The 17,783-nt window shown below is 40.3% G+C and overlaps 1 protein-coding gene across 2 annotated transcripts in view; it reads right to left on the bottom strand.

Annotated features, from left to right (window-relative positions):
* ABCB11 (ATP binding cassette subfamily B member 11) overlaps positions 1-17,783 on the bottom strand; it is a 44,704-nt gene that overhangs the window by 15,012 nt on the left and 11,909 nt on the right. Inside the window, exons 7-18 of one of the 2 annotated variants that reach the window (XM_068408200.1) lie at positions 16,687-16,858; positions 14,863-14,987; positions 13,928-14,102; positions 11,230-11,343; positions 9,136-9,246; positions 8,071-8,196; positions 7,089-7,292; positions 5,688-5,858; positions 5,114-5,321; positions 4,341-4,416; positions 3,269-3,395; positions 1,578-1,739 (exon numbers count right to left, since the gene is read on the bottom strand). In XM_068408200.1, the coding sequence (XP_068264301.1) occupies positions 1,578-1,739; positions 3,269-3,395; positions 4,341-4,416; positions 5,114-5,321; positions 5,688-5,858; positions 7,089-7,292; positions 8,071-8,196; positions 9,136-9,246; positions 11,230-11,343; positions 13,928-14,102; positions 14,863-14,987; positions 16,687-16,858 (1,771 nt within the window). Of the gene's footprint in view, positions 1-1,577; positions 1,740-3,259; positions 3,396-4,340; positions 4,420-5,113; positions 5,322-5,687; positions 5,859-7,088; positions 7,293-8,070; positions 8,197-9,135; positions 9,247-11,229; positions 11,344-13,927; positions 14,103-14,862; positions 14,988-16,686; positions 16,859-17,783 lie in introns of both variants that reach the window. The other variant, XM_068408199.1, reaches the window with a different exon arrangement.

The following is a 17,783-nucleotide window of genomic DNA, read 5'->3' as shown; positions in this document are numbered from 1 at the left end:
TCTTGCAGGATGACATCAGCCCCAGACCTCCCAGTATCTAGAAAACCTCTCTCAAAAGGAATCAAGGTTTGATTCATTGCAGAATGCGCATAGCAGTGTCTCACCTGCTGTCTAGTGAAAGCCACAGTCCTTGGCATGAGGTCTAGACACTCAAGAAGTGTTTGGAGGTGGCACATCTATGGCTAAAAGGCCAAGCACATTGTCCAGGAGCCACTAAGTGGATCAACAGGAACTGGAAAGTCTTTTGCGCTGCCCCTCCCTTGATCTTAGCTAGCAAACACCAAGCTGCAAGTAAAAGTGATTCAACGTTCTGCGTAACTTCCCAGAGAGAAATGTCTAAGCCAAAACAACCCCTCAAGAAAACAAACAGCAAAAGGTCAATCTTTCCTTTCGTAGATTCCTGGCACTGCTATTATTAGGAGCATTTTCTCAACCCTTTTCTAATGAGCAGCTCAGACGCTGGGGCATTCATTCATTCACTCTTTCCTGCCTGAAAGATTTCAGACCTCCAGTTTCTAGATGACTGTCTGCCCTTTAGGTCATATATTCTTTGCACACATAGGTACCTACCGTGACCTAAACAAGTAAGTGGGCAACAGAACACAAGTTTTATCCTATCTCAGGTGGGTACCCAAACCGCAGAATGATAGGGGCATTCCCATTTTCTTCCCAGTGAATGTGTCATTACTTTACCCAACAAGAAACAGCACCACAGAGGGGTTTTCTCTATCTTCTAATTCTTGAAAATTTAGGACACTTTCCTAGGCTTTAGTTAGAGCAGCGCTGAATTTCTTCAGGCAGCCCTCCAGTTTCCCACTAACTTGGCAAATGTTTCCCTAAAAAGCTGTTTTACAAAACGGGAAGCATCCTCCTTCTATTACGGCAAGTTTTTGAAGGAAAAAACAGTCATGGCTGAACTCTTGAAAAGTTTCAAGTGAGGCTGAGAATTTTCATGGTAATGCATCCTTTAGTGAATGCCAAGGTTTAAAGCATATTCCTGTTTCCTGCTTGTCTTCCAAACTTGTTGATGCAAGTCTACTTTTGGCTGGCAGCTATGAACCCTGTTACAATTATCTGCCTCTCCCTGGGCATTCTGCAGGGAGCAGGCAGCAAAGAGCTGCCTGAAATATATGAAGAAAAAAGTGAAGTATTTTTTTGATCTGACCCAAAGCTTTCCCAAAGGCTTGGCCAAGTCTGTAGAATAAAATTCTGCAGGGAAGGACCTCTGCATGTCTCTCTCTCCACTGTACCTGCACTCGAGCTACATCTTTTCTCATCTAAAATAAACTGTATGCAAGTATAGAAACCCACTCCCAACAGTTCCTGAAAAGTGAACAAGAGAGATGAAGAACACATGACAAATGCTAATGAGCCTACCCCTTCAAAGAGTTCAAATGATAGTGTGGTGACAGTGATATAATTAACTCTACTGAATAATTGTTCATAGGCAAGAAGGCTAACTCCATTTACTTGATGAGAGCTAAAGATTTGTCCAAAACATGTCAAGTTCTGCATCACACATTCACTCCATTCTGCTTCAGAGCTAAAATACACTTCAAAATGTTAGCATAACATACCCCAAGAATCTGACTGAATAACAAAGCATAGAGTGGACTGACTGCTCCATTCACAGCTGCTGCCAGAGATCCAAGCACCATGTATGGCCATTCAGAGGCATTGTATTTCAAAATTCTGGTAAATGGTACAGGTTGGACATCTTCCTCCACAACAACAGAGTCCTAAAAAAACAGGTTGAATTTATGAAGCAAATGCATTCCCCCAGTGATGTTCTCCTTTTGACAATGAGGTAAAGTAGTTAGCATAATCTGTTAAATGGCCATCTAGTGCCCAAACAGCTGCTCTGGCTTTGTACGGGTAGGGGCAGTGATGGGTCTTGGCTGCTGTCTGGAGCTCTTTTGTAGGGCTAGGGAGTCACAAGAGGGTTACATAAATGATCTTTACTGTCCTTGTAGAAAAAGAGAGGGATTCATGCCTTGTGCAGCTCCAACTTAAGAGATTAATTACAACCAGTTTTAAGATTTTCTGCCACTGAAACTCAGGCTGTTCCCTTTTTGCTGCGTCCAGATGAGGTGTTAAACTTCTTCCTCACAAGCAGCTTTTTGTGTCACTCATGGAAGCTCCTTAAATATTATTTTAAAGGATTGTGGGTGAACACATTGATCAGACTCTGCATCAAATTAACAGGTAAGCTATATAATTAAAACAAGGGAGATCTCAGAGTGATAGCTGGATTCAGGTTTAATACATGCTAATTATGCCTCCCTTCTGTGAAACATCCTCAGACTATATGCTGAATTCCCATAATTATTCCCAGTAAGAGCAGAATATTCATCATCAAATTATAATGTACCCTGCAGTTTGATTTGTACAGAATTTTTGTAACACTCAGTGTGCTGAGCCCTGCTCAACTCCCTCAGTTCATATGGCTGGAAATGCCCAGACAAAACACTGTAAAGACCTATCTGCTGGAAATGTGCAAGGATGAATGGGTGGAAGCATATTGTATTTTCTCTTCCCTCTGAGGCAGTGCCAGAGTGACAGCAGTAAAGCCCTCTATTTCTCCACAGAATAAGCTTAGCGATAGCAAGAACGGTGACTTCTAACTGCTGCTCTCTGCACTGAACAACTGTAGACATGCAAATTGGTGCAGGGAGCTTCATAAGCACTTTGGAAACCCACTGAGTATATTCCTACATATTCAGCATAATTCTAAGGCGTGCTGTCTTTATTTTCTATGCTAGTTGATTGCACAAGGACACTGTCAATGAAAGGACTCCGGGTTAGGTTGCAGTGAGGGTCTCTCTTTACTCAAGACTCCAAATGATTTTGAGACAAAAGTGAATTTACTCTTTATTGAACAAGCAGCGGTGTTATTTGTATCACTGAGTGGCCATTACATTTCACAGCCTGAACATTTTGCTTTTTGTCAGTTAATTCAGCTTTTATGAATATGTCTTTTTCAACTTAATCTACAACATATATCAATTTACCAACAGGTCATGCTCTGCTAGAAATTTTATATGGACCAATAAGCATAAGAACCATCAAAATGCAACCTAGGGTTTACACAGAGGATAAGAACTGAAGCTGTGGTTTTGTTTAAGTAGAGAAAAGGATCAGTCCAAGAAGACATATCTGCCAATAATTCCTGTAACAGAGGCACATATCTACAGGTTATCATTACCAAGTAATATAACCTGTCCGGTTGAAAATTTAATAACAAACTCCTGTACCTGACCTTTTTTGCTTGTCCATCATCTTCTCCATAAGAAGGCATAAGATACATAGACTCTGCATGATCTCTTGCAATGGATAATGGAGAGTCAGGGACCACATTAGAAAGCTGAGATCTGGAACGCTGCCGAAGTGAAGCTCTGTAAAGAAGACAGAAATGGTCTGTTCTTCACAGCTCAGTAACACAATACTTGCTTACAAAGCAGGTGCAGTTTTCATATCAACTAAATCAGGATTCACTGAAGCAAATGATAGGAATCCCATCGTCTTTTTCTTTCTTTTTCTGTGTTCTTTCACCTTCTTGAGAAGAAAATATCCCACAACAGGAAGAAATACTTTTCAAAATCATATTCTACCCCCACCACTCAGATGGTGTCTTATATATACCCTGCACTGTGTATTTGTTAAGCAAAATTGTGGTGTATCCTACTATATTTGCACAAGCTGTTAAGATACCAAGTCAATTCACCATTATCACTATGAAGTAACTCAGTCCAGCAAAACAGGATGCTGAAATATTCCACCTCTATCCATGACAAAACATAACCCTGTAATGTAGGAGACATTGCATATGTCTGACATGGGCTTGCCTGAAAGAAATAATAACTATCTAGCTACAAGATAGTCTGGCTTGTAAAATGCTTTAACTCTCATCAAGTAGAAGCCATAATAAAAAAGTTCTTATACATTGCATGGATTTCTCAAGTAATTGCACAGCAAGTCATTTTTCAAGTGACTGGACTGAAAGTGCATTAGGTAATACAAATATATGGCTGTATGGTAGTAATATTAAAAATGGAACATTAACACAGCAGACCAGAATTGGAGAGAAGGTACTATGGATAGAAGGGCAGTAAAATTAAGAGTCTTGCTATTTATCCGTTGGTCTTCAATCAGTAACATGTTATCCAAGCTATTTCTTTCCAAGTGAACTCTGTCTTCGTAAAATGCGTGCAGCCCTTTCACCCCCTTTTATGCAACATACAGAGAAGGGATTCATTAGCACTACTGGGATTTTGGAACAGTGGGATGAAGCATAGAGATTTGGAAACATGTTGAGATTTACAATCATTTTTAAGACTCACCGCAAACTGGCCCGATAGCTTCCTCTGCTGAATGATTGGACTTCCTCAAGATTTGGCTCAACCACGTTACTTTCTGCTGCTGTAAAATATAGCATATAGAGCTCTTCAGTTTGTGCTAAAATTGAATACAACCTAAGTCCACTGTGGCTCTGCAAAAAAGTTCAGAGTCTCCAAGTAACAACTGGAATAGTTTGTAGAAGGCAAGGAATGTAATACAATCATGCTACTCAGCCTACACGTACCACAAGTTTTATATTTGTATTTGACATGATGAAGCACCATCTCACTTGGGACGTGACTGCTAAAGGCTGTTTCCCTATTTTAGCACTGTAATTGTTCTCTTCTTTTAAGGTAATCATATCCAAGGTATGATGCTCCACAAAAATACAACAGATCACTCTATTAGACCTCCATTTCCAGAAGCTTTGATTCAAATCTGCCTCTAGTAAAACAAATAGGGCGGTTTCAGCATACTCTGTAATTTGCTTGCCTTTCAAATGCAGCAGAACTGGACTGTCAGCACTAAATGGAGCTATAAAATGATGGGTATTGCAGGTCAGGATTAATGTTTCAGGGTAGATCTATATTAGGAAGGTCGTTCAGTGCATATGCAGTAAAAAGACTTTGGCCAGGTCTATGAATGTATTACTTCTATGAATGCTAAAATTCAGCCATAAAGGCAGAAGAAAAAACAAAAGAAGCAACTAGCCCTCATTAAAAAAAATAATCTGCATTCTGTGGAACTTATGTCATTTTATAAAAGAAAACAAAACACTTACTTTCCGTTGCTTCTCTATTAAGTGCTATGTCTCCTTTGCTTTGCAAGGTCACCAACATGAAATAAACCCCTTTCCTCTTCAAGAGTTCCTCGTGAGTTCCTCTCTCCACAGCCCTTCCATGCTCAAACCCAACAATGACATCGGCAGCTTTGATGGTTGACAGGCGGTGAGCTATCGAGATTCCTGTACGGCCAAGGCGAGCCTGACAGGGAACAACAACAGCCTCATTCCCAGGACAGCAAACAGAAATGCTTGGAACCAGCACTATGTAATCTAAAGTTTGGTCAAATAAACAGGAGTCTTTTCAACTGACTTTGACTTAACTCCATCCATAGCCCATAGATGAGCATCTGTTTCTGAGCAAAGGGAGCTATAGATTTCTGTTAATGTTCGAATGTAAAAAAAAAATATTTTCTGTCAATAATACTAAGGTTCTACTTGTGCATATGAAACAGCTATTAAGAAAAGCTTCTCATTGCTTTGTTACAATTCAGCAGCACTCTCTGCAGAGTGCATTAAAAATAATTTCTGCCTTTTAAAGTCTGATTTATGCTATGTTCTGGCAAACCTTACGAAGTGCTTCTTGGACAGTAGCTTCACTTTCATTATCAAGTGCTGATGTAGCCATATCCAGTAGCAGGATTTTCGGGTTTCGCACAAGAGCTCGAGCAATAGCTATCCTCTGTTTTTGACCTCCGCTCATCTGGCTTCCACCCTCTCCAACATGAGTGTCAAATTGCTGTGTGAAGGAAAAGAATGAACATGAAATAGATAACAAAAGGGTATGTTAAGCTTCTGGTGAAGATATTTGCAAAATGTCTCTCAGATTTGTCCTGGGAGTAGACTTAAAAAATTATTGTCTTTGAAAGACAAAAACATTGTTAGAGGACCAGACTCAAAGGAGAGCTGATGAAATAACTAACTTACTTCATAATGAACAACATCATTTTGCCTGGACTGGGGTTCCAACCCCAGGTATGTACCGATAAGAAGGTGAAATTTTCTGGTTTGGCTCAAAACGACTGTATCAGCAAAAGCTGAAATGGAGAGGAAATACCTGCCCACTCTCCATCAGATGACTCACCAGCAAACTTTCCACAGAACTGGACTTGTCTGCTGGTGGCCTGTGACTCATGAATACTGTATCTATCTGTGATTCATGGACATCTGGTGGCATAGGGTTCAGGCAGAGAATTAAATAAACACATAAAGCCTAGCATCCAAGAGCCAGGATAATTATATTCACCTAGGGCCAAATCTTGTTTATTCCTCCATTTCCAGGAAATAATCAGGGGCCTTTAAACAGTCTTTTTATGAACAGTTTCCTGGAAGCTTGGAAATGCATAGATGGATGATAAAAAGTACATACTGACATTAGTTAATGGTATTTGAATCCTATCAATCAGGTTCGCTGTTCTAACATGCCCCTTTGAGAAGCTGCTTGGCAAAATAACATTCTAGAAAAGTAAACAGCCCAGTACTATTAAATATGGGCTTTGTAAGGAGGATACCGTAGGACAGATCAAAGCCATGTCATCATAAGGGAAAGAGGAAGAGGGAACCTCCAGCTAACTTACAGAGCTCATAAAAGGAGATGAGGTTGTGAGGATCAGTACAGACTGCTCAAAAACATATGCTGGCTAGTGAGAGTCTGGGCTTTAAATTGCTTTTGGCCCGAGCAGAAAAAGATCTCCACCGAATGAAAAATACCTATTTTAAAATCACGCTATGATTATCACCGTGATTCCTGAGGAATTAATTCTTCTTGTTTTGTGGGGTTTTTTTAACTTGGTGACATACACATAGCAAGACCTAATTAACTCTAGTCAAAGGAAAGGTTGCTGCCTACTATCTGTATTAACGTTCTGCCCTTCCACCTGAGCACAAACGACTGCATGGTGGGGAGGGACAAAAGGGTTCTCTATTTTTCCATCAAATTCTGCCAAACATTTTACAAGGCACAGCATACCTGTGGCAAGTCCATGATGAAATTGTAAGCATTGGCCTGTTTGGCTGCTTTGATTATATCTTCCATGGTAGCCTCATCCCGACCATAGCGAATGTTCTCTGCAATTGTGGTGGCAAACAACACTGGCTCTTGTTCGACAATACCAATCTGTGAGCGTAGCCACTGGATATTAAGGGAACGAATGTCATGGCCATCCAAGGTAATCTACAGAAGCCAATTAAAACATGGACAAAAAAAGAGAAAAAAGTCAGGCACATTATCCCCTCCAGTTCAGTGAGAAAGAAAGACACAACAGAAATGAAGGGCCTGTGATGCTCTGTTTCCACAACCAGTGTAAAAAACAGCTTTCATACATAAAAGAACGCAAGGCAGTGGCAGTACTATATGCTAGTTCTTGGGCCTAGGAGTTGCGGTCTTTGATTTCATTTCCCAATACCTCTTTTTTGCTTGGTCTCAGAAATAAAACCAGGTAGAAAGTAATCATAAAAATTATGATTATATGTTTACAATAAATTAGTTCTTTGTCTTTTATACATTCAAATACAGGTATGTGATTTGTGCCAACTAGGAACACATAAATGGAATGAGACTGTTAGTAGATGTAATTCATATTCTTAGCCTATCCATTACTAAATGGTAATTGCATATACTAAAGTAATATTATGGGATAATGATTAAATGTTCAATACTGTGTTTTCCAGCATGGAAAATGATTTGTCACTCCTGAATTATCATATCTATAGGTATAGTTTTTACGCAGATTTGGCACTGAATTTTTATTTTCTCCTAACATTTTTTCTCTTTCACATCATTATTTTTTATAAGACTGTTCAGCCTTCCCCTGAAATGCACAAGAGGATATTTTCCTCATTAAAGAAAAAAAGTTAGGATTCTTCCTTCCCACGTTGGAGAAGAAATCATGTCATTCTTTCAAGTCAAGTCCCTAAGGCTAGAGAAACACATTCTAGACTGGTACACTCACCATGCCATCTGTGGGGTCATAGAAACGCTGGATGAGCTGTATTGTTGTACTTTTTCCAGCTCCACTAGCTCCAACAAAAGCTGTTGTCTCCCCTGCTTTAATAACCATATTAAGGTTATCCAAAATCTGGAGAGGAAAAAAAAAAAAAGAAACAGAATCTATCCATTCTAATTCTCTCACAGTCATACCACAAGGTGGGTATATTCTGTACCTTAAAATGGAGATTCAAAGCAATTTTACAAAATTCAGAAAAATATTATGAAGAAAGAGGAAAAAGAAAGCAAAATATTTTTACATTGTTTGAAGAGTTTATAAATGCAAAGCGCTGTTTCCCATGACAGGCAGGAGATTTTGACCTTTGTTTGTTCCTGTTGTTCATCATTAAGAACTAGTCAAGTTAATACCTGTGGAGAACTTGGCAATAAATCTGCTTTAAAAAACACTGTACATGTGTTATGAATGCCTGTTGGCATAAATACTAAGAATGTAACAGTGAAATTGTGTAGAAAAATCCAATACTTCATATGCTTCTGTCTTTAGAAGCAATAACACTCATTTTCTTGTCTAATAATTTGCTATTCCAAGGAAAATTTGTCAATTCAAACACAGTAGTAGAGAAATAATGGGGTATACAGCCAATGCTCCTGTACCTTTTCCTAGCATTTTAATGGGTCACATGGTGCATCCCTAGGGTAATGGAAGAGTTTTATAAAATCTCCTTGCACCATTCAGCTTATTACTTTGTGTCCTATCCTAGCACATGTTGATACAAGTGCATAACTGATTGTAACAGAAGCTGTATGCAGGTGAATTTGTCTGAAATTACTACAAGTTTATGTTCAGCAGCAAGGAATATGCATAGCAATGGGTATGTCAGAATGGTAAAATAAGCAGAATGGTAAGTAGAAGAATGCTTTAACATAGGAATTATTTAGTCCACTTTTAACAGAGGGTCTGGGCTTCTGGAAAACAAACTCTACTGAAAATATAGAAATTGCTGGCAGGACTGGGATATTTTGATTGTTTACAGTAATTATGTTCACAGGATGGATAATGAATAATTACCTTTGCGTCTGGTCTGGAGGGATAATGGAACGTTACATTATGAAATTCGATTTCACCTCGTACCTTATCCAGCTTGTAGCCATCTCCTGACATGCAGTCAATGGCGGGTTCCTAGGATAGAATTTATTGTGTTGTTTATTTGCTGTTAAACAGCCAACACTGCTGCAGTAGATAAATATTCCTAATACCATGCAAAGCCATGGCACTTCTGTTTGAACAGCGCTTGGCTGCACTGAGCCAGCAGCAGGCTCTACCCCAGGGCTAGCAGGCAAGGCACATGCAACTGAAGGCCACAGCGATGGGGGAGTTGTCACTGGTGGGTAGTACAGGCAAGATGAATGCACGCTCTTCTCATTTTAGGCTTACTGCAGTTATCACACTCAACCACTCAGCTAGTTTTTGCTGGAACAGAATAGCTGACTGAGTGAGGCATTTTGACTAAGTTAATGTAGCCAGCTCCTCAGGAATAAAATGGCACTACTTCACTCAAATAGACATTCTCCTACAGCACTGAACAACCAATTCATTGCTGAAAATCTACACACTTCACCACTTTGCATTTAAGGCCTTGCACACCCAGTCCCAAGAGCTGGAATCTGGATTTGAAGTTTTCCCATGAAGTGCTTTGGGTCTCACACATGTTTGGCCAGGCCTTGGGTATTGTGGACTGCTAGATATGAGCAGAGAACTAAGAGAAATTTGAGGAATCCCAAAGAAATAAAATTTTCTAAGGAGAGGTTTTTGAAGCATGGAATATAGAGAATGAACTAAAACTATAGCAACACCAATATTTGATAACTGAAACATGCATGATTTTTTATGTAGCCTAACAGATTGAAGGGAATTTTAATACGAGAAATGTGTATGTTCTAAGATGTTAAGAACAGCTAAAAAACTGGTTCCTCTTCAGGAATATATCTTACTTAAATTCAGATACTAAGCTATGAAGAAAAGTTTCACTGATCCTGCAAACAGGAACCTCAGCATGGCTATAAGTTTAGTGCCAGAAAAAAATCTGTATCAGTGCAGAGCTGTGCTTTTACTGTCTAATCACAAATCTACAAATGTGGCAAGCAGATGAATCTAATTTTGTCACCCTTTCTCTAGACAGACAAAATCTCACTTTAGTTTGCCTTTTTTACCCTAAAGTTATCCGACTCAGCCTTATCTTGAATTTTGTGATTAATTCTTACTGTTGCAACTCTTCTGTGCTTTCTAATTTTTCTCTAAAACATTTTTCAGTTTATCTTAGAGCTTTAGCTTATGAAGTGCATTTATAAGGCATATGTGTTATTGTTGTTATAGAACATTGAAGGGTTAGTAAAAAGTCCATTAGCATTACCACAGCCCCTCTAGCCTTCTTTATATACCTTTATGTGCTCTGTAAAAGACAAGCAGCATTTTAATGTGTTCACACAGCTTTTAGCACAATAAAGCTTGTCAATGACCAGTGATACTAAGTACTGCTAAGAAATCAGCAGTATTTTGCCAACCACTACATTTACACAGATGTAGAAAGGAATCCTCATCAATAAATGCCAGTGGGTCTCAGACTTTCTCATGCAACCTTATTTCAAATATCTATATGTCTAGATAATATTGTGATTAACATTCTTGACTGCTGCGTGACCCATGCCTGTGCTCATTTGTCTCATTTTAACTAGGAGAAGCTCTGGGACAGGTGACAGAGGCCACCTTTGCCACTAATGGCAATAGAGCCACACCTTTTGATGCCATCTGGAGGCTGGGAGCTAGATGCTTGCTGCAAGTTTGGCTGCAAGGTGATTATTACTGCCTGCCTGTACACCTTCCATAGGCCAGCACTCATCAGTGATTGTACGTAGGGAGAAATGGGAGTAAGAAACACCAGTAGCTGAGGTAAAACTACATTATTCAGAAACAGGCCATTTAAGAAATCTGTTCAACACCCTCTCTGAGCCCGTGTGCATGCCACTAGACCTTTTTATTGCACAGTTTTTCTTTAATTGCACTCATTTTTCCTCATTTACACAGTAGATAAAACTACTACCGCTTGAGGCTTATTTAATTATTTTTCCACTACAAAGTGACACAGCTTCAAAATTCATTACTTACTTTATCTATTGTCTCAAAAATGTTTGCTGCAGCCCCACGGCCAGTGGCAAAGGCTTCCAGACAGGGAGATGCCTGGCCAAGATTTAAAGCTCCTACTAAAACACCAAAGAAAACCTGAAGAAGTGGAAAAATAAATTAACAAAATATGACGTCACATTTTTATTACAATTTAGAGCTTAGACAGGCAAATCAAACTACAGTGGCTTAATGACTTCTTAATGACTTAATGACAGGCTTAATTCCTCCAGTGATTCCCTATATGAGCATAATTACCCCACAAGAAAGCAAACAAATGCATCCTAGAAGGGATTTTCACTGCCTTTCACAACTTTGCTTCCAGGCTGAAGTAAATCAACTTATCTCATATTTGCCCTGGACTAAAAACATGTGCACCCAGATTTTTACTGAGGTGCCACTGATGTATTTTTGAGCCATCTCAATTTGACTGGGTGCCTCTGCCTTGAAACAAGGTCTGGAACTGAACATCAGTGGCAAGTAGATTATTTTGGAGATGTCTTTTACCAGTAAGCAGATGAGAAGTTACAACAATTCAAAAAACAGAAAGAAGCTTAAAACACTGTATGACAACCTTTGTATATTGCAGTTCCTGTCTCATCCAATACTCATAAAACTTACTTCTGAAGCATGTACCAGCAACGGAGAATATTTTTGCTCCATCTCACACAGAAATTAACTGTAAGGGTTGCTACCAACACTGGATAAGCCACTATTTGAGATGAGATTATTCTATCAGTGCAGGTGGACACTTTCTGCAGGTAGCACATACCCAATGTGCTCACTGTTTCAAGTTCCTTTCCAAGAACCAAAGGGAAGAGTTACTCACTAGCGACCCTCTTCTGAAAGCCCCAGGATCCCCTTTTGGTCTAAGCCTAGGACAACGTGAGAGAAAATAAGCCACAGCATCCACTCTTCCTGGAAGGACTGAGAGACAATGAAGGCAGCTGGACAGAGTATCGAATATCAGAGGACACTTCACTCCAAGAATTCAGCCTTGGAGTCTGGCCTTGCAGATCAGAAGCAAGTGAAGCTTGCTTGGAGCACATCAACCAAAATGCCAAAAGAATTTGTTCAAAATTTCCTAAGAGCTGCTAATGCTTCGTTTCCTATGAAGGGGTTTTTATCAAGGTTCCTAAGTGTAGATAGGAGCCATCTAAGGCTGAAAATGTTGGCAATTCTGATAAGAGACAGGGCCTTCAAAGAACAGGACACTGGAAGATGGTGAACATCAAAAGATAATTTACCTAAAGGGGCTCATTTACCACTTATATACCACACATATACAAATGCATTAATTGTTCTTACAACAAGGAGCGGGCTGCATTGTACTGTAAGTATAGCTTATTCTTCTCAGTGCTAATATACCAGGGTGTGCTTGCCAGAATGAACATTTTTTTCCTAGAATTGACTTTGCTTTATTCCTCCTTACTTTTTCAGTTACAGAGGTGGCTTGGCAGAGCAGATTATAAAGGTTTGGATAATGTCTTTGGTGTAGGCTTTTGGTCCATTTTTTGCTTTGTTGTGGCTGATAGCTTGAACATTCATCCTGAGCATTAGGAGAACTGGTATGTAATCCTTTGTTGTAGTTTGGCATTACCTGAGAATTCTGCTACGAAGCAATCAAGGACTCAGCTAGCCTTTTGAATACAACACAAACAGTAGTCAGGATAAATGGGCAAGATGTATAAGGAAATAATACTGTTGAGAAAGAAATAAAACTACACAGCACTCAGTTCTCCCTTGCACTACAGTGATGTTTACTGAGAATAACCCCATGGCTAAAGTGGAAGACTCTACTGTACACATACTGTGCACTGCAAACATCTGCACCGTGATGTATAGATCATGCCATAAGTTCATACGCATCTTTACTACAAACTAATATTCTTGTGTGAACGAGTCACAAAGCAAGTAGGTTATATGCATGCCAGAATCCATCATGAACATGAGGGAGACAGTTCGGTACATTTGATAGCAGAAGGAAAGGCAATGCTTAGTGTATCTCAATGCAGTATGATTTGTGCACGACAGTTTTTCAGAGACCAGGAAAAGCATATTTAAATGTTTTGTATCTACAAGTCCTCCCCTCCTCCCCCCTGCCAGACTAGGAGTGTATGGTAGAAAACATGAAGTGCAAGAAAGATGACTGGAAACAGAGAGGAAGGGCAACATAAGGGAGCATTGACAGCAACAATTTTTCAGCTACAGGGTAGCCCCCCACCATTTGTCATTTGGAAGCACTGAACTATAGTTACCATGTGCAAGGCAAGGAAATTGCTCACTTTGTTTTTCACAGCACTACCTTGTATCAACTACCGGTCTCAAGAGCAGTTGCAAATTATTTCCTGTGAGGTACATCCCAGAAGCCACATGCTGACCCACAAAATGGGAAAGCTAGTTTCAAGCCTCTGCCAGTTGTGTGGCAGGCTCTCAAATGAAAGCATTATTCTGATCACAGTAGGCAGCATTTCAAATCTTTAAAATAAACATGGATTTCTTTTTTTATCTTATCAAATTGTGTCATATACTTTCATACATACACTGAGTAATGATCTTTAAAAGACACATATAGTGCTTATTACCACTGAGCCACCAGATACCAGAACACTACAAATATGTGTTCTAGAACTAATGTTTTAAGAAACAGTCCAGAAAAGTTGCATCAAGATAAAATTAATACCTGCAGAAGAGTGCCAGGTGAATACTCTTCTTCTTCAAGGACAAGTTTAGAGCCATACCAAAAGGCTAATGCATAACAAAGGAAAATTATAAGCCACATGTAACCAGTGAATAATCCCATTATTATTCCTTTTCGAATTCCCCAGTGCTGAGCAAACACCAGATTCTTATCATATCTGTAGAAAGAGAGAAAAAAAAAAATAGGATGAAAAGAATTTGACAGAAAATTCAAAATGAGCAAAGACCAACAAAATGAGGTGTCTTCAATGACTGGCTGTGCTACAGTCAACAGAGGGTCCACATAAGGTTGATACCTCTTACTCTGAAGTGAGAGACCACTGCTGAAACCAGCAATGCTCACAGATCATGAAATCCTTGTATGCTCTAGTGTAATAAGCACAAGAAAAGCCAAACTCGCTGCAGATACCTTGCCACGGGGTTTGGGGTTTTAGCAGAATGACACAGGATTTGAGAATTTGGCCAACGCTTCAGAGGATGTCCTACAGCCATGTCATGTTTTAAACGCATTTTAGAGAAATTTGCAGCTTAACGTCATCAAATCATTATGTCTTGCTGGAACTAGTTCTCTTACTTAGCTCAAAAGTACCCAAAGTTTTCAGATGTGCTGCAAAAGTGATATATCAGACAACATTTAGGGGAAAATTCAACAGTATGTTCCTACAAGTGTGAATGACTTGAAGATAGTGTTGCTGATGTTTTATTTCACTGATTGACTGAATTATTAAACTGGTTTTGCATATGTAATGTTATTTGAAACCTAAATTTCTGTAACATACATGCATATAATTCTCAAAGCTAACAGATGGTCATTGTTGTAGAATTTAGAAACTAATTGCCGTGACTTTGAAGTGCATTACAGCATTATGTTGATACAGGAAAGAGAAATCAGAGACCTTACAATTTGTCCAAACAAACCTTTCAACTTCTTTCTTCTCCCCACCAAAAGCAGCCACTGTTCTGATGGATGAGAGCACTTCATCAGCCACCGCTCCAGCTTTTGCATAAGCCTTTAATTCTCGGCCTGTTAGTTTTGCCACAGCCTACGAAAGCATAAGAAATGCTGGTTACACCTGAACTGTAGGTGAAGACAAGGACAGCATTAAGCTGTCAAAGATTTCTGTCTTCTAGTATTAGGGCATATACCTCTGTAGCATGTTTTGCAGAACAGTTATCCCCTTGGCCAACAGCTCTGCTCCAGGCAGCTATAAAGAGCAGCTGACACCACCTGCTTTCCCTCCCTCCCTCTCTCTCTACTGCTAACTGGGCTTAAGCAGACTGCAGACTGAGGGTTTGTGCATCGTGGGAGGAAGGGGGAGCTTAAGTGTCAAGAGCAGCCCTTTAGCCACTGTGGTAGAGCCCAGCTTCGGGAAGAAGAGGTAATGGTAGTGATGGGGGAGGATGGAAGCAGATGTTGCCCACCACTGTGCTTTGTTTCTTGAGCTCACAGCAAACAGGTCCCTACACAGCAGCCCAGAGCACACTGGAGGCCAAAAGCTTACTTAGGCTCAAAAAGTTGCTCAAATTAATGGAAGAAAATGTAGTCATGTACAATTCTACACAAGGATACCACATTGGCTTGGGAATGACATATCACTAGAAGTTGTAAAGTATCATTATTTGCTTTTTCTCTTCAAATACCCTACCCCAGGCATCTATAAGCCACTTTTGGAGACAAGAAACCAGGCTGGATTGACCTTGCGTCTGTTTTCTTTATGGTAAAAAACAAAGCCTTGGGCTGGAGAGGCTCATAAGGAGAAAACACTTAACACTGGGTATGTGAAAGGAAAGAGATGGGGACAGAGAAATAAGAATGGAAAGTGGGAAAATTACAAACATAAAGGGGAACAAGCTCAGAAAGAAATTGCAAATGAAGGAAAGAGGCTTCTGGGGGTTTATTTCATTCCCTGCCAGGATTCTGCTCTCCCACTTCACACTGAGACATTATTTGTGTCATTTACTTGCAGCCAGCACAAGGTGCTAAAGGAGAGCAGGCAGACGAGAAATTAGTCAGAGTTACATTAGAAGTTTGAGAGTAAAATGATAACAAACTGTTCCTGACATGGAAGAAGTGAGACACCCAAAGGGCTGAACCCAACCAAAGAGCAGAGTGTGAGAAAGTGCAGAGGAGGAGCAGGAACTGCCCAGCCCTGCTGGGTGTGGGAGAGAAGGTGAGAGGGCAGAGGATCCCGCAGTTTCCTTCTTCACTGTCCTTCCTCTGCACAGTGACGGGGAGTTTGTAGGGAACGGGTAGAGAAGCAGAACAGGAACAACTGGGAGAGGACGCAGCAGCTACTAGGAGCAGGGACAGCTTGAGGTAAGTTTGAGCCATTGTTTTCAACTATTTTACAGCTTTGAAACCTGATCATCTCTAAAAGCCTCTAATCTACATAGAGAAATCAAGCCCTGTGTCTAGTAACAATCTAAACCAGGTATGTAGTAATAAAGAGAAGGTGTAGCCTATGTTCTGATCTCAGCAACCATAATATCCATTCACAGGACCCAATAGAAGGTATGCTTACACTCCCGTCTTAGAAGCAGGATATATTATTCTGGGAATCAGAATAAGCAAAGCAGGAGCAAAGCCCGTCTGCCCCACCCCTGGTGTTGCTGTGACTATAATCTGCCTCTCTTGACTTTAAAGAGGTGTAATAGCCTTCTCTTCCACCAATCCTCCCAGCTCTACGGCATGACCTTCCCGGCTCATTGTACTTCAACAAGAACATCTCACAATTCGCTTACCAAGCCATAGACAGCTGCTCCAACGCCAAGCAGAGGGCTGGCTGCAATGATAACCAGGGTCAATTTCCAGCCACTGACAAATCCCAATAGGAATCCACACACAAAGGTGGTTAAGCGCTGGATAAAGATTGCTACTTGGTCAGCAATAGCCTCATTAATTTTGTTAACATCACTGGAAAAAAAAAACAACAAAAACCAACAGAAGCTTGGTGAGCATATCTTGTTTGTGTTGCAGGTCTTGGACACATTTGGGTTAGTTGCTTTCCCTTGGAGAGGGCCCTTCCTCACCCCTATTCTTTCCACCATCACCCCTTCCAAAGACCCGGGGCTACAGTGAGAAAACCTGGAGCCTTGCAATGGCAGAAAGCTTTTATGCATGAATACTGCAGAGGAGATACTGTCTTTTCCCAGGAAAAGTCATCCTGCCAGCAGACTTATTCACTAGCTGGTTCTTACTACTGTGCCCCAGCTGATTCAAAGGAGGGGGCAGAGACATCCTAGCTGGATGCAGCTATCTGATAATGGAAAAACAGTATAGCTGATATAGCACTCCTCCCATCATGGGGCACTGATATAGCATTCTTCCCATCATGGGCCACCATACCACCTTGCTGAGGGGGCAGAAAAAGGGAGAAGGGCTGTAACTCTCTTCTAGTTCCACCTTCCACCACTTCCAAGTTCCTGTCTCCACCCTATCAGGTAGTTTGTTCTCTAAATGAGAGGGAGAGTGGGAAAACTGAGGAGAGCTACTTTATCACTGAAGGCAGTGGGAAAACCTGACAGCTCTATCACCTGGGGGACAGTGGTGCAGCAGTGAACATCATTTGACCCCTATGCAGCTGCAGAGTTCATTTGTTCTCTTATGCATTGCCAACACAGAAAAAATGTCTTAAAACAAAACTGTTGTTATAGTTCTGCCGCTCTTGGCTACTACCTCACCTGTGAGATTAGAAGAACCGGGAACTCCTGGAACAAATAGGAGCAAGTGGTGTTGAGGTTTAAAGTGCAAAGTTGTTAGCTCATTGATATATCAAGTGAAATTACAGTCCTCTATTGAAAAATTTAAGAGCGTTGAGTTGAAGAACATGTTTATATTT

This window comes from Nyctibius grandis, chromosome 9 (genome assembly GCF_013368605.1).
Source record: "Nyctibius grandis isolate bNycGra1 chromosome 9, bNycGra1.pri, whole genome shotgun sequence".
NCBI classification, from domain to species: Eukaryota; Metazoa; Chordata; class Aves; order Nyctibiiformes; family Nyctibiidae; genus Nyctibius; species Nyctibius grandis.
Note: the sequence above shows the minus strand (reverse complement) of the source record. Positions and strands in the feature narration are given on the sequence as shown.